This window comes from Mesocricetus auratus, unplaced genomic scaffold (assembly GCF_017639785.1).
Source record: "Mesocricetus auratus isolate SY011 unplaced genomic scaffold, BCM_Maur_2.0 Super-Scaffold_100007, whole genome shotgun sequence".
Taxonomy (NCBI): Eukaryota; Metazoa; Chordata; class Mammalia; order Rodentia; family Cricetidae; genus Mesocricetus; species Mesocricetus auratus.
Genome location: NW_024429191.1, coordinates 57,901,645 through 57,915,156, shown reverse-complemented (window position 1 = coordinate 57,915,156; position 13,512 = coordinate 57,901,645). Strand labels below are relative to the sequence as shown.

The window sequence follows — 13,512 nt, the reverse complement described above, 5'->3', positions numbered from 1 at the left end:
GAAGCGCATCTTAGAAAGCAGTAGCAGCAGCAGCAGCAGCAACAACAAGTGAGCCTTAGGGTGGAAACAGAGTTAGCACACCTGAGGACCATAAAGTGGAGAGACTAGAGAAGGACAGCATTAGATAGAGGCAGAGACAAGGCAGGCCCAGATTAGGTGTAGGATCATAAGCCAGAGAAAAGAATGTGAGTTTCATTTCAGATATAAGAAACATAATCTTACAGCTTGTTTTTAACATTTAGGTGCTTTTAAATGTATATTTTCAATTTATGTATACATGGGCACACCTGTGCTAGGGTGTCCATGCAGTCGGGAAAGGTCATCAGATCTCTTGGAGTTAGTAAGTCTGTGTTTATTAGTTGTCTGATGGAGTACTGGGATCTGAACTCTGGTCCTTTTACGCAGCAGCAAGCATTCTTTACGACCAAAACCTCTCTCCAGACCCTCCTATCGGCAGGTTTTCTTGTTTTTTTTTCTGAATTTTAGGTGAGCTGTTGTTTTACCTAAGGAGGCCAGAAGAGGGGACCCAATCTCCTGGGACTGGAGTTGTAAGTCTGGAGTGACAATGTAAGAACTGGAAACCAAATGGCCTTAACTGCTGAGTCCTCTTACCAGGTCCTTACTCTCCCATCACAGCTTTTAAGCAAAAACTAAGAATACCTTAGTATTTAGAAGTTACTCTTATTAAAGCCTTTTTTTTTTTTTTGGTAAAATAAACCACATGGCTTTAAAAAGAGAGAGGGGCCTCACTATGTATCTCCAGCTGGCCTGAAACTTGCCAAGTAAACCAGAGATCTACCTGCTTTTGCCTCCCCAATGCTGAGATAAGAAACAATACAGGGATACACAATGACTTTTAAAAATGGAAAGGAACCAACTTTCTCAAAGTTTTAGCATGTATTATCAAGAATATTGTAGTTTTATGGGCAGAGGGTGCAGCTCAGTAATAAGGCACTTGCCTAACATGTATGAGGCCCTGGAATCAATCCACAGAAAACAAAATAAATTTAGAAGGCCAAATAACCATTTGTCTATGTATTTTATTGGTCCATCTTGTTTTGAGATGATCTTATACAGCCCAAGCTGGCCTGAAACTTTTTATCTAACCAAGGATGACCTTTGATTCTTTACTCCTTATATTCCACTTCCCAAGTGCAAGGATTACAAGTGTGTGCCACCACATCCAGTGCAACTTCAAATGCAAACGAACATGTAATACTCCAAGGTAGACGTAGTAAACAAGCATAAATCACGGATTACAAAGTTAGTATTACTAACAGCTAAAGTTAGGTTACTAATTAATATACAAAGACATGAGATCACACCAGTGGTTTTACATTTTCTTTATATTAATAATCAAATGAACTTTTTCATTGGGATGGAAAGAAAGAAAATACTAGTCATGGGCCAGGTGTACCAATCACTTCCCTATAGATGAAAACAAAATATGCGAAAAAAACAAAGTTTGGAGCTGGAGAGATGGCTCAGAGGTTAAGAGCACTGACTGCTCTTCGAGGGGTCCTGAGTTCAATTCCCAACAACCACATGGTGGCTCACAACCATCTATAATTCAATCTGGTGCTCTCTTCTGGCATGTAGGCAGAACACTGTGTATGTAATAAATAAATAAATCTTTAAAAAATAATTTTTAAGAAAAGAAAGAAAAAAGAAAGTTTAATGGCTCAAGTTGGCCCACTTTTCTTTTTTGAGACAGTCTTGTAATGCTCAAGCTGGCCTCAAACTCACTATCTAACCAAGGAGGACCTTGAACTTCTGATCTTGCTCCTAGCCTCCAAGTGCTGAAATTATAGGCATTCACAACCATGACTGATTTTCTGTGGTGCTAGAGAAAGCATTCTACTAACTAATCTGCATTCTCAGCTATAAATTGCATACTTTTTTTTTCTAGTTCTTACATCTTATCAATTCACCTAATAAACATTTATGAACAAACCTATTTTGAAACTTGGGCTATACTCCAGGCATTCCACTTCCCTACTTTCTCAACAAACTTACCCACTGAGAACAAGGGACCACATTGGCCAGAGCCATAGCTATAGGGAGCTCTCCTTGGTCTCCCATCATTGTGACCAGTTCCACGAGTCTCTCAAACCGATCAGCCAACACCGTTTCAGCAAGTGTGTCAAATTCTGTTCCTTGTTGAAGGATTTTTGTCAGAACTTCCATAAACGTAGCTCTTGTCTGGAGATCCTTGTGATAACCTAAGCCTGACATAGACAAACAGATGCAAATTTACTACCAGAGCCTGACTGAAGCAATTTTTGTTTTGCAAGCAATGTCAACTCTGGGTTTAATTTATTATTTTATGTATTTGTTTTGCATGCATATATGACGGGGCACTACATATAAGCCTGGTTATCACAGAGGCCAGGAGGCACAGTCATATTCCCTGGGACTGGAGTTACAGGTGATTGTGAGCCACCACGTCGGTACTGGGAATTAACCCAAGGTCCTCTGAAAGAACAGTCAGTGCTCTTAACGACTGGGTCAACTCTCCAGCCCAGCCCTCTAGGGTTTTGAATGTTTTTATTTTTGTTTGTTTAGAGACAGGGTCACGGCGAAGGTTTTGGCTGGCCTGGAACTCACTGTGTAGACCAGGTAGGCCTTGAACTCATAGAAATCCTCCTGTTTCTTGCTCCTGGTTGACGAGATTAAAGGCGCACACCACCATGCTGGGACAGTTTTATGTGTAGTTTTCATTTGATCTCACCTATGGAGTGCATGAGTCCACTGTCCACATTAGCATTGAGTAAGTTTGACATTGCAAGCACTGTACAGTGCCTCAAGGATGCCAGCCTCCGAGACATGCCACGTTTTCTGCCACCTGTTTGTGCATTTTCATCTTCAACTTCACTACAGTCATTCAAAAGGTTCATAAATAGTGTGAAGTACCTGGAAATACAAAGACTGACCTTTACACAGAGAAGGCCCCAACAACCAGAAAGCTAAACATACAATCTGAGTGATCATATGTGACACTATGTGTACAGATGAATTTATGCTTTTCTACTCTTGGGTTAAGAAGTTAATGTAGTTCATTATTAAGTTGTTGTGAGAATATTTTCTCTTGACAAAATACAGTATTCATTTCAAGACATAGCCATGGAAGATGTGCAAGGTTTCCTGGCAAATGTGTAATTTTTAATATTTAGCATATAAAATTCATGATCCAGACAGTTTAGACATTGTCGCGCCCCCCTTCCCTCGCCCCTTTTTGATGCAGGGTTTTTCTGTAGCCCTGGCTATTCTGGAACTCACTCTGTAGACCAGGCTGGCCTCAAACTCAGAGATCTGCCAGCCCCTGTCTCCCAGGCACTGGGATTAAAGGCGTGTGCCACCATACCTGGCTTATACATTGTCGTTTTAAATGACTTACTGAAGCAAACTAGATTTGTTACAAGGAAAAATTTAATGATCTCATATTTTCTTTAAAAAACAGAACACGAATTATTTGCTTATCTTGATCCCATCATTTCACAAGTAGAGATGGTATGTTTTATGAGAACAGCCAATGGCCACAATACAAAAGCAACTAGGTCTTCTTTTAAATGCAACAATTAGCTACTTAATTACAGTTCTTTGCTTGGGAGGGAGAAAGCTATATTTGCTTTTTGCTTTGGTTTTCAGTTGTTGAAATTTACTTAAGAAATAACTGTGATTTGGCCTCCATTAGTTCCACCCCATCTCCTTCTTCAGGCTGTAGTGGAAGACCAGCGAGGAGTGAAACTACTGCTTCCATGCTTGCTTGGTCCAAATCTCTAAAGAAAAGCAATTTAGAAACTATGAGGCTTTCAGACACAAACTTTAGGAGCTCTCTGTTTCATTAATTAAACTATAAGCACAACCTAGGTAATATCAGTAAATATGACAAGTCTAGAATGCACACAAAGACTTCACACTTTCAGCCAAGTAACCTTTAACATAGTATCTATGTTAAATCAAAAGTACGGGGCTGAGGATATAGTCCAATTTAGCATTTACATATCTTGGATTCAAGCTCCAACATCACAGGATAAAAATGAAAAAAATTCAATTAATCAACCAACACCCCCCCCCAAAAAAGTATATACTGTCAAGTTATACCTGGCCAGAGAAAAAGATGAAGTTGTCATACTGTTCAGAGTTATTTCTGACAGGCACCAATCATGTGTCATTAAAGCAAACTTAAGTAATTATGCCTTAGACTCAGCATAATTATGTTCCTCAATCAATACCTTTATTTAATCATGAGGTAATACAATCTAACACTTTATGCATCTTCTTTCTCAGTAACTGTTAACCATTCTTCCTAAGCCAACACCACTTCCCTCGCACTCTCTCACATTTGTTTCAACTAAATCTTTCCATTAAAATAAAAAGGATTTTATATATTTCAAATGCAAAAGCTCACCCCCTAAAAAACAAGTTAAATACAGTGTGTTATAAATGATTAACAGCTCTACCTGTAGTGGTTTTCATGAATAAGGTAAAACATGATAGAACTTAAAGGTCTCCCCCGCCCCCGCCCCCCTCCCTCTCTCACCTTGTAAGACACTTTACATCATCATCTGCTGCTTGGTTTGATGTTCCCATAACCCAGTCTGTTAGGTATTCTACCATTTTATTCCTGCAGAATGATGAAAAGGAAAAGAACAAACAAATTTTTAGCTTTCTCTTTTTCTTTCTCTCTCTCACACTGTTTGATTAGTCAGACAAGAGTTTAACTGTATAGTTGTATAGCCCAGATTGGCCTTGAACTTCTGACTGTTGAGACTGTAGGTGTATGCCAACACACCAAAAGACTTATAATATAGCAACTAGTCAGTGAATTCAATATGACCTTATAAAAGAGATACTGCTATCATGTGTAATGAAATAAAAGTTAGAAGAGCACAAAGAGATACAACTTAGATGCTGGTCCTTTTTGCACTGGCCCTTTCCTGTATTGCCAATGTGAAAACAGAATCAAGCTTTAAGTGCCCATGAGTTAGCTTAAGAAAAGGGGAGATTAAAAAAAAAAAAGGAGAGAGACAGACAGACAGACTGACTCATTCACTCACTCACTCACTCACTCACTCACTCACATGGGCATAAAGCTTTGAGAAACTTGGAAAGATATTCAGAAAAAAACCAAATATGCACAACACTTCTTCACCCGCCTCCCTTTCCCCACATAATCAAGCACTAACACCTTTCTACAGGCCACTTCACATAATATTTATAAGACCCTATTTTGCTCTTCTGAGAACTCACCTAAATTTCATCTCCTGACAAAATGAGAGATCATCTCTTCTTGCCATCATTACTTCAACTAACTGGCACAGTTTTGTTTTTATTTGAATTGCATGGACCACATTCCCAAGTACACGAACGTATCTAATTAAGCACAGAAGAAAAAAATGATCAGATATGGACAAAAAAGAAGGTATTCTAAATGCATTAATCTTTAATTAAATGTAACTTTAAACATGATTAATATTTAGATATTGTTTAGGTAGGAACATACATAACTTCTGATTGTCTTAATGTCATAGACTACACTGGATCTGCAATAAAGAATGGCAAATTATTTCATCATTCCCATTACCAGTGCATAAGCGGTCTTACCAAAATATGTCTCTGCTATGTTTCAATAGCAAAATGCTTACCTAACCAGATTTAACATCATTGTTTCAATGCTAGCTTGTCCCAGATGCTCAGAGCTGCCTTCAGTATGATTATCCAGCAGGTTCTTCATTATGGCTATAGTTTGCTCTACAAACTGAGTATTGCTATCAGTCAATAATACCTACACAAAAAACAAAATACATTAGTGATATCACACCAATGCCCAGAAAACAGATCATAGGACAATGAAACTGACATAGCTATCACATTCAAGCATACCACAGACAAATGCACAAACACAGTGATACACACAGGTACCAATTTCTATATCCAAGATTCATAACCCCAATCACACCCACAGGCCTGGGTTCTTGAGAAGCAGACCAATCCCTAGATTACATGATTCTTTTTTCTCTGTAATTATGACAATTTTTAAAAATTATAAGTAGATTATCATGTTGGTACCCAATTAAACAATCTGAAAGAAACAATCTTCATTTATTTCAAATATATTATTGTACTCCTAGGGAAAGGTAAAAAACAAAGTGGAGAAGACTTCACCTGTCCTTGAGAGTCAAAAAACTTGCTGATGGTATTCTTCAGTTTGTTAAACAACATTGGATACAGAGCAGGACTCAACTCCAGGCCCACCAGGTCCTTAACATTGGTTCGTATCTGAAGCCCCACTTTCTCGTGGTTACACACCATTAAAGACAGAAGCCGGTCCATAAATCTGCTGACAGGTGTGTCAACATTCCCTTCAGAAGACATTACGGAAATCATAGACCCTTTGCGCTCACTGACAGGGCCCATAGGTGGGCTGTAGGTCGCTAAGCCAGAGCTGCTTCTCTGTTGCAGGCACACCCCACCAAGGGCACAAAGGAAGCCAGTCATGTTGATCCATTCCTGCAGCGAGTCTGTGTCAGACAAGTCTATGGATCCACCTCCACTGACATGGGACATCCGTCTCTTAACAATGGTCTTATGAAGGCTTTCTGCAGCCTAAACACGACATTTTTGTGAAAAGCATGAATTCCACATAGATTGGATAAAAATATTACAAATTAATCTCTTCCAGTAGGAAAAGTACATTTTACATTTTAAAAAACAAAGCTTGCAATTACCATGTACATTATTATTTAATTTTAGTTTTATTTTATGTATATAAACGTTTTGCCGGCATGAGTATCTCTGTACCAGGTGCATGCCTGGTACCCAAAAACTCCAGAGGTGAATGTTGGATCCCTAGAACTGATGTTACAGGCCATTCTAAATAATCAAGCAAGTGCTGGGAATCAAACCGGGGTCCTCTAAAAGAGCAACCAGTGCTTTTAACCACTGAGCTGTCTCTCCAGTTCCTACCATACATGTTATTAGAGAGTCACTTAATATATTTTTGTCATAACTTTACTAATAAAATCTACCTGAAGTGTCAAATTTCTTTTTAAAACCTCTGGTGTACACGGTGAACCTTGAAACAGGTGAAGAGGAAAGACAGTCACAAAGGCCCAAATAATCAATGACCCCATTTGTAAGAAATGGTCTGAAAAAGCAATTTTGTAGAAATAAAATATAGATTAGCAGCTACTCAAGGCTGAAGATGTGGACACAGAAAGATAGGAAAAATGGCAAGTCAAAACTAGAAATAGCTAAAGGGCACAGGTTTAGGGGAGGGGGTAATCTTTGAGAGGATAAAATGTATTAAAATTGACTGTGTATTGATTGACAGGTACACAATTCTGTGACTATATAAAAACAATCACTGGACTGTATACTTTCTGAGGATTTTTCCTTAAACAAATTATAGTTCTTTCTTTCTTACTTTCCTTCCTTCCTTCCTTTTTTCCTTCCTTCTTTTTCCTTCCTCCCTTTCTTTCTTTGGTCTTTCAAGACAGGGTTTCTCTATGTAGCCCTGACTGTCCTGGAACTTGCTCTGTAGACCAGGCCTAGAACTCAAGAGATCTGCCTGTTTTTGCTTCCTGAGTGCTAAGATTAAAGACGTATGTCACCATCACCTGGCCTATATATATAGTTTCTTCCAAAGACCTAATAATGAGAGCAGTATGGGTGATACAAATCAATTATACACAAATACCAATTAATCATTAATTGCTAGGTAACGGATAATTTATGGTAGTGGATGAGTAAAATGATATGCTTGATAATAATAGTTAAATGAGATGCCCAAAGTTTAAAATTGCATTTAACCTTAAAATGGGATGAACTGTCTGTCCACTAGATCCTTTTTAGAGTATCTAACAATACAGCCTAATGAATCAGACAGGGTGGCACATCTGTGATCCGAGCATTTGGGAAGTTAAAGCAAGAGGATCAATGCAAAGTCAAGGAGAGCCTGTTCTACAAATTGAGTTCTAGACCAGCAGGGATAAATAACCAGATCTTGTTGCAAAACAAACAACATGAGAATTGTTAGAAATGTTATTTTTCTCTATCTGCAGCTACTACATCTTTTCTAAAAGTTCTTTGAAGTACTAGGATGAAGGAAGAACAAGAAAAGGTAAAATGAATGGTCCCCCAGCTAAGAGGTTTCTAGCAGAGGTATTTCTGTGGTGATGTAACATTTTACATCTCTACTGTCCAACGTAGCAAATAAATGCTCAACTTTGGCTAGTATAAAACTGAGAAAATAAATTTAATTTATTTAACTTAAACAAGTTAGAACTTACATTATAACAGATATATGTAGCTAACAGCTACAAGATTAAGCAGTACAGACCTAGATGAAGCCCAAACGGTCTTAAAACAACTATATATAGTCTACTATTCTGAGTAGCTCACAAAAGATTACTTAAGTAAAGCAACAGATCAATTAATACACAAAAAAATCCACTGAACAAACTCACCTGGCCATCTTCCATTTTGGCTTTCGGATAGTTAAGGATTAGTTTTGTAGCCTGTTCCCATTTTGCATGTGTATCTTCCCAAGCCTAAAATGAAGTTAATTATCACTAGATAGCAAGTTTAGTGGTGAACTCAAAATCAACATGTAACTGCCAGGTTTTGAGTAGCATATCCTACTTGTCATATGCACATAGCTCAGAGGAGGCTTCTAACATGAGAGTGGGGGCCTGGGAGGGGTGCTGCTGCTACTGAGGCCATACCTCAGTGTTTCCTGCAGTGGGGTGCTCAATGCGCCTCAGCAGGGCCATCACTCTCTTCTGAAGGGCTGCTCTTCCTAAGGAAAGACAACAGCAAACCCTGTTAGTGCTTAGACCCATCTTCACAACTAGGAACTTGCTAAGCCCCACACAGCAGAATGAAGGAATAGAAGGAATGACTCTGGTGGCAAAGTTGAACACATACTCTTACCAGCCTCTACGAGAGTACTCATATCCAACTCCATAAATTCTAGAAGTTATCTCCACACCTATGTTTTAAAATCTCCTCATTTAAAATTCAAGGAAAGTAATTTCTATAGTCTACAACTAAAAGCAATTTACAGTGCCAGTTACTAGCAAAAGTGCACATTAAAAAAACTCAGTAAAAACTCTATTTCAAATGTTACTGAATTTCGTCCTACCTTACTCAGAAAAAGATTTCAAGTAATTTCAAATGTTACTGAATTTCACCCTACCTTGCTCAGAAAAGGATTTCAAGTAAACAGGTTTGAATTAGCCCTGGAAACTTTCAAACTGTCATCTTAAATACACTCCACTGTAGAAATAAGTAAATGTCAGTCAGAGTAACAGAGTAAAACAAAGGAAAAAAGAAAATTACCAACATTTACCTGTTGACATCATACTGCTGACAGAGGCAAATTCCATGAATGTGTTATAGTTGGGCAAGAAGTTGTGTACTGACACTTCATCTACCCCACACCTGATATCTGCTTCTTCACACAGGTGGCGGAAACAAGACATAGCAACCAGAACAGCTTCAGTGTCAGGACTCCACAGAAACATGTACAAAGCCACTTCTAGCTTGGTCTGGGCTTGTCGGCATATTGGTGGGGTTCCACTGCACCCTGCTGTGCTATCCTGGGAGGCAGGAGGGATATATCTGCAACTTAGGTGACTTCATTTGCAAATAACAATACCATCTATCACTGCACACAAAACTAAAAAGAATTCTCCTTTTTAATCATGAGACCTTTTCCCGATGTACCTGAACCAACATAATGCATAATGGTATTGTGTTTCAATTCAAATAGGTATTATCTTAGATTTCAGAAATATAAATAAAATCTATAACAAATATACAAGACATTAAAGCAGAGTCTGTTGCAGCAATACTGTGATCCACTTATGAGTCAACCATAAATGACAAAGGAAGAGGAAGCAACAGGAAGCACTACTTCTTAGAAGGAAGAACTGACTGAAACAACAACACATAAACTAAACAGTGTAGTACAAGATCTATTCATCTGATCTGACGCTGTCCAACCATTAACCACAAAAACACATTACAAAGCAAATACAGAATATGTAGGCAAAGTATACACTGCAGCTGCTACAGGTCTTAGTAGTGTTTCCCCCTCACTAGGCCACAGAAAAACTTCAGGATAAAAAAGCTATGTCTAAAAAAAAATCCTTACATAATCATTTTATAACTGCTCATATTATGATTTATACTTTAAGGACATTTACACATAGAAATAAATGTTCTGGTGGGGATAGCAATATATACCTATAATCTCAGCACTTGTGTGGAAGAGGCAAGAGGATCAAGGCCAGCCTGGCCTATATGAGACCCAATCTTAAAACTTAAAACTTCCAGGCATGACTGCCCACGCCAATAAACACAGCACTTGCAAGGCTGAAGAAGGAGGATTACAGTGAATTCAAGACTAGCCTGAATTATAAAGCAAGACTGTATGAATACATAAATACACATATGTATACATAAATAAAAACTAACAGCGAAAAGAAATAAAATCTTAACAACATTTATCCATAATATTTAGCAAAATCAGTATTTTATTTCAGTCCACTTGAATGTCCTTTAGTTTAACTTCCGCATATGAACAGAGGCTTTCTTACAGGGTTCACATCAGAATGATTACAGCTATCAGCCCTCCCAACAACTCTAGAGCAAGAATATTATGTCTGTTTTATTTATTTTTAACTATTATTATTAATCACTTTCTGCTTATTGGTGTGTTTTTGAACACAGTCTTACTATATAGATCAGGCCAGCTACACACTTGTCTCCTCTGAGAAAGAAGAATAAGCCCAACAGTTTAGGGCACTAAGTACATGGCTTGTCCTTCCGGAAGACTTGGGGTCACTTCCCAGCACTCGCGTTCCAGGGGATCAGAAGCCCTCTTCTGGCTTCTGCAGATACCAGGCACATATTAGTGCAGATATACAGGTAAGTGAAACAACCATACACAGTAAAAAAAAAAAAAAAAAAAACAAAAGTAAAATTTACAGTCAGACCTCTCAATTTGAGACCAGAATAGCCAGGGCTACTTAGTGATACCCTATGCTTAAAAAATAAACAGAACAAAAGACCAACTTGTGATCCTCCTGCCTCAGCCTGTGGATTGTAGGTGTGTTTCACCATGTCCTGCTATCTCCATTTTAGGGGGGCGGGGGTGGGGTTGTGGGTCCCCTCTCCAAGACAGGGTTTTACTATATTGTTTTGGAGGCTGTCCTAGAACTTGCTCGGTAGACCAGGCTGGCCTTGAACTCAGAGATCCGCCTGCCTCTACCTCCCTCGCACTGAGATTAAAGGTGTGAGCCACCGCTGCCTGGCTACTACCTCCATTTTAAATCTGAGAAACTGAGGCACAGAGTTATAAAGAATTTGCCCAGGGTTCCAGAGTAAGCAGTAATAAAACTACTCTAAGCAATCTGTAACTAACACGCAAAATTGTTTTTTGTTTTTTGTTTTTTTGTTTTCTTTTTTATGAGACAGGGTTTCTCTGTATTGTTTTGGAGGCTATCGGTCCAGCCCGGCCTCGAACTCACAGAGATCCGCCTGCCTCTGCCTCCTGAGTGCTGGGATTAAAGGCGTGCGCCACCACCGCCCGGCCACACGCAAAATTATTTAACTGAAATTTACTAAAGTCCACTCAGAAAGATAGAGCAGAGATGATGGTACAGGAGAGTTACGAAGGAAGTTACCTACCATGGAGGAATTTCCTTTTCCTTTCCGCAAAGATGCTCCAGGAGTGCAGGTCCTTAATAACTCATCATGATCCATTGACATCTGAGTGGTATTTCCACTAGCAGGAACATCACATCCTACTCCACAAAGGAAGAGAAAGTGACAGGAACTTCTATCCGCCTGCTAGAAAAAAAGAAGTGAGTGCTACTGAAGCACTGACACTTGTGAAAGAAGAGGGCTTAGCGTGGGCAGACCCCAATGCTTCACCTTGAGAAAGGCATTTAATCAATGTGAAAAGTAAGGTCTGTGCAATGTCTTTCTTTCACATGCCTCTTAGTTATCTACTCTCCAACACAGATGCTTAGTGAAATAAAGTCTATCACAAGAAAACTATACTACTTCATGAGTTACCGATAACAATTTCCCTAATCAGGATAATTAGAACTTAACTTTTTAAGATAAAGTTATACACTGGGTACATCATAGCATTGATTTGACTAGCTACAGTACTTGACCACACACAGCCCCCACCATGCACACAGTAGTACAATTACAAGGTAATTCTATGTTCAACTTTTTGGTAAATACTGTTTATATTTTTGTAAGTGTATATGCAAGAGTATACATACATGTAATGGGTGTCAAGTGGCCTTCTCTATCACTTTCCACCTATTCTTCTGAGGCAGGGTCTGTCCCCTGAACTTGGAGATTATTTCTCCGCTAGGTTGGAAGTCAGCAAGGCCCAAAGATCCTCAAGTTTCCAAGGTCTAGGAGCTGAGGTTATATTATGCATTGATACCTACCTGGCTTGTTACTTGGGTACTAAGATCTAAATTCTGGTTCTTATGACTGATCTTACTTGCTGAACTCTTTCTCCAGCCCTCAACAGCGAACTTTTGATTCAATACTAGATTACTAACACTGACTGTTAAGACATTATACCAAGGCCAGCATACAAAATTCCTTTCTTTCTTTCCTTTGTGTGTGTGTGTGGAGGGGAGTATTTTGCCTGTATTTCTGTCTGTAGGCCATGTGTCTGGAGAAGCAGACTGTCACACGCCCTGGAACTGGAGTCATAGACAGTTGGGAGTTGCCATATGGGTGCCAGGAATATTGAATCAGATCCTCTGGAAGAGCAGGAAGTGCTCTTACCTGCTGAGCCATCTCTCTAGCCCCTACACAAAATTCTTAAGTCTAATATCTTATCTTTGGGATAAACTTAAGTTCTACTATGTTAATACAACAAGATAAGCTAGATACAAATAACCATACCTCTTCATCAGCAGACTCTAAACAAAATTTTATCATGATGTTCGTAAGGTTTCTAATAGCTAAGATTCTAGTCATGGATAAAATTTCATTAAATCAAGTGTTCTCTAAACTATGTCATAATAGAAAAGCATATAAATTGATTATACAAATTTTATGTTGAAAGAAATACAAGGTTCTTTCCTATTCCTCAGAACTCCAACATGTTTCAACAGTTCAAATTAAAAATTTTTATTCCAGCCAGGCGTTGTGGTGCATGCCTTTAATCCCAACACTCAGAAGGCAGAGGCAGGCGGATCTCTGTGAGTTCAAGGCCAGCCTGGTCTACAGAGTGAGTTCCAGGACATCCTCCAAAACAATACAGAGAAACCCTGTCTTGAAAAAAAAAAAAGAAATTTTTTATTCTTTAAAAGAAGATTCCTGATCTTTTCAAAATATGAAATCATCTACTGACCCTACTGTACTAGAGTTCTCTACCATCAAGTTATATCTCCTGGCCTTGTTTGAAACAAGATCTCAATGTGTGGTTCATGCTGGCCTTAAACTCAGGCAGGTCCTCAATAG

General features: G+C 38.8%; 1 protein-coding gene across 10 annotated transcripts in view; it reads right to left on the bottom strand.

Annotated features, from left to right (window-relative positions):
- The window catches only part of Nf1 (neurofibromin 1), a 232,041-nt gene that overhangs the window by 128,625 nt on the left and 89,904 nt on the right, over positions 1-13,512 (bottom strand). For 9 of the 10 annotated variants that reach the window (XM_040749259.1, XM_040749251.1, XM_040749256.1 and 6 more), the window contains 11 exons: positions 11,701-11,862; positions 9,356-9,605; positions 8,730-8,803; positions 8,472-8,555; positions 6,169-6,609; positions 5,649-5,788; positions 5,254-5,376; positions 4,544-4,627; positions 3,663-3,779; positions 2,732-2,913; positions 2,017-2,228 (listed from right to left, as the gene is read on the bottom strand). In XM_040749259.1, the coding sequence (XP_040605193.1) occupies positions 2,017-2,228; positions 2,732-2,913; positions 3,663-3,779; positions 4,544-4,627; positions 5,254-5,376; positions 5,649-5,788; positions 6,169-6,609; positions 8,472-8,555; positions 8,730-8,803; positions 9,356-9,605; positions 11,701-11,862 (1,869 nt within the window). The remainder of the gene's footprint in view (positions 1-2,016; positions 2,229-2,731; positions 2,914-3,662; positions 3,780-4,543; positions 4,628-5,253; positions 5,377-5,648; positions 5,789-6,168; positions 6,610-8,471; positions 8,556-8,729; positions 8,804-9,355; positions 9,606-11,700; positions 11,863-13,512) is intronic. The other variant, XM_040749252.1, reaches the window with a different exon arrangement.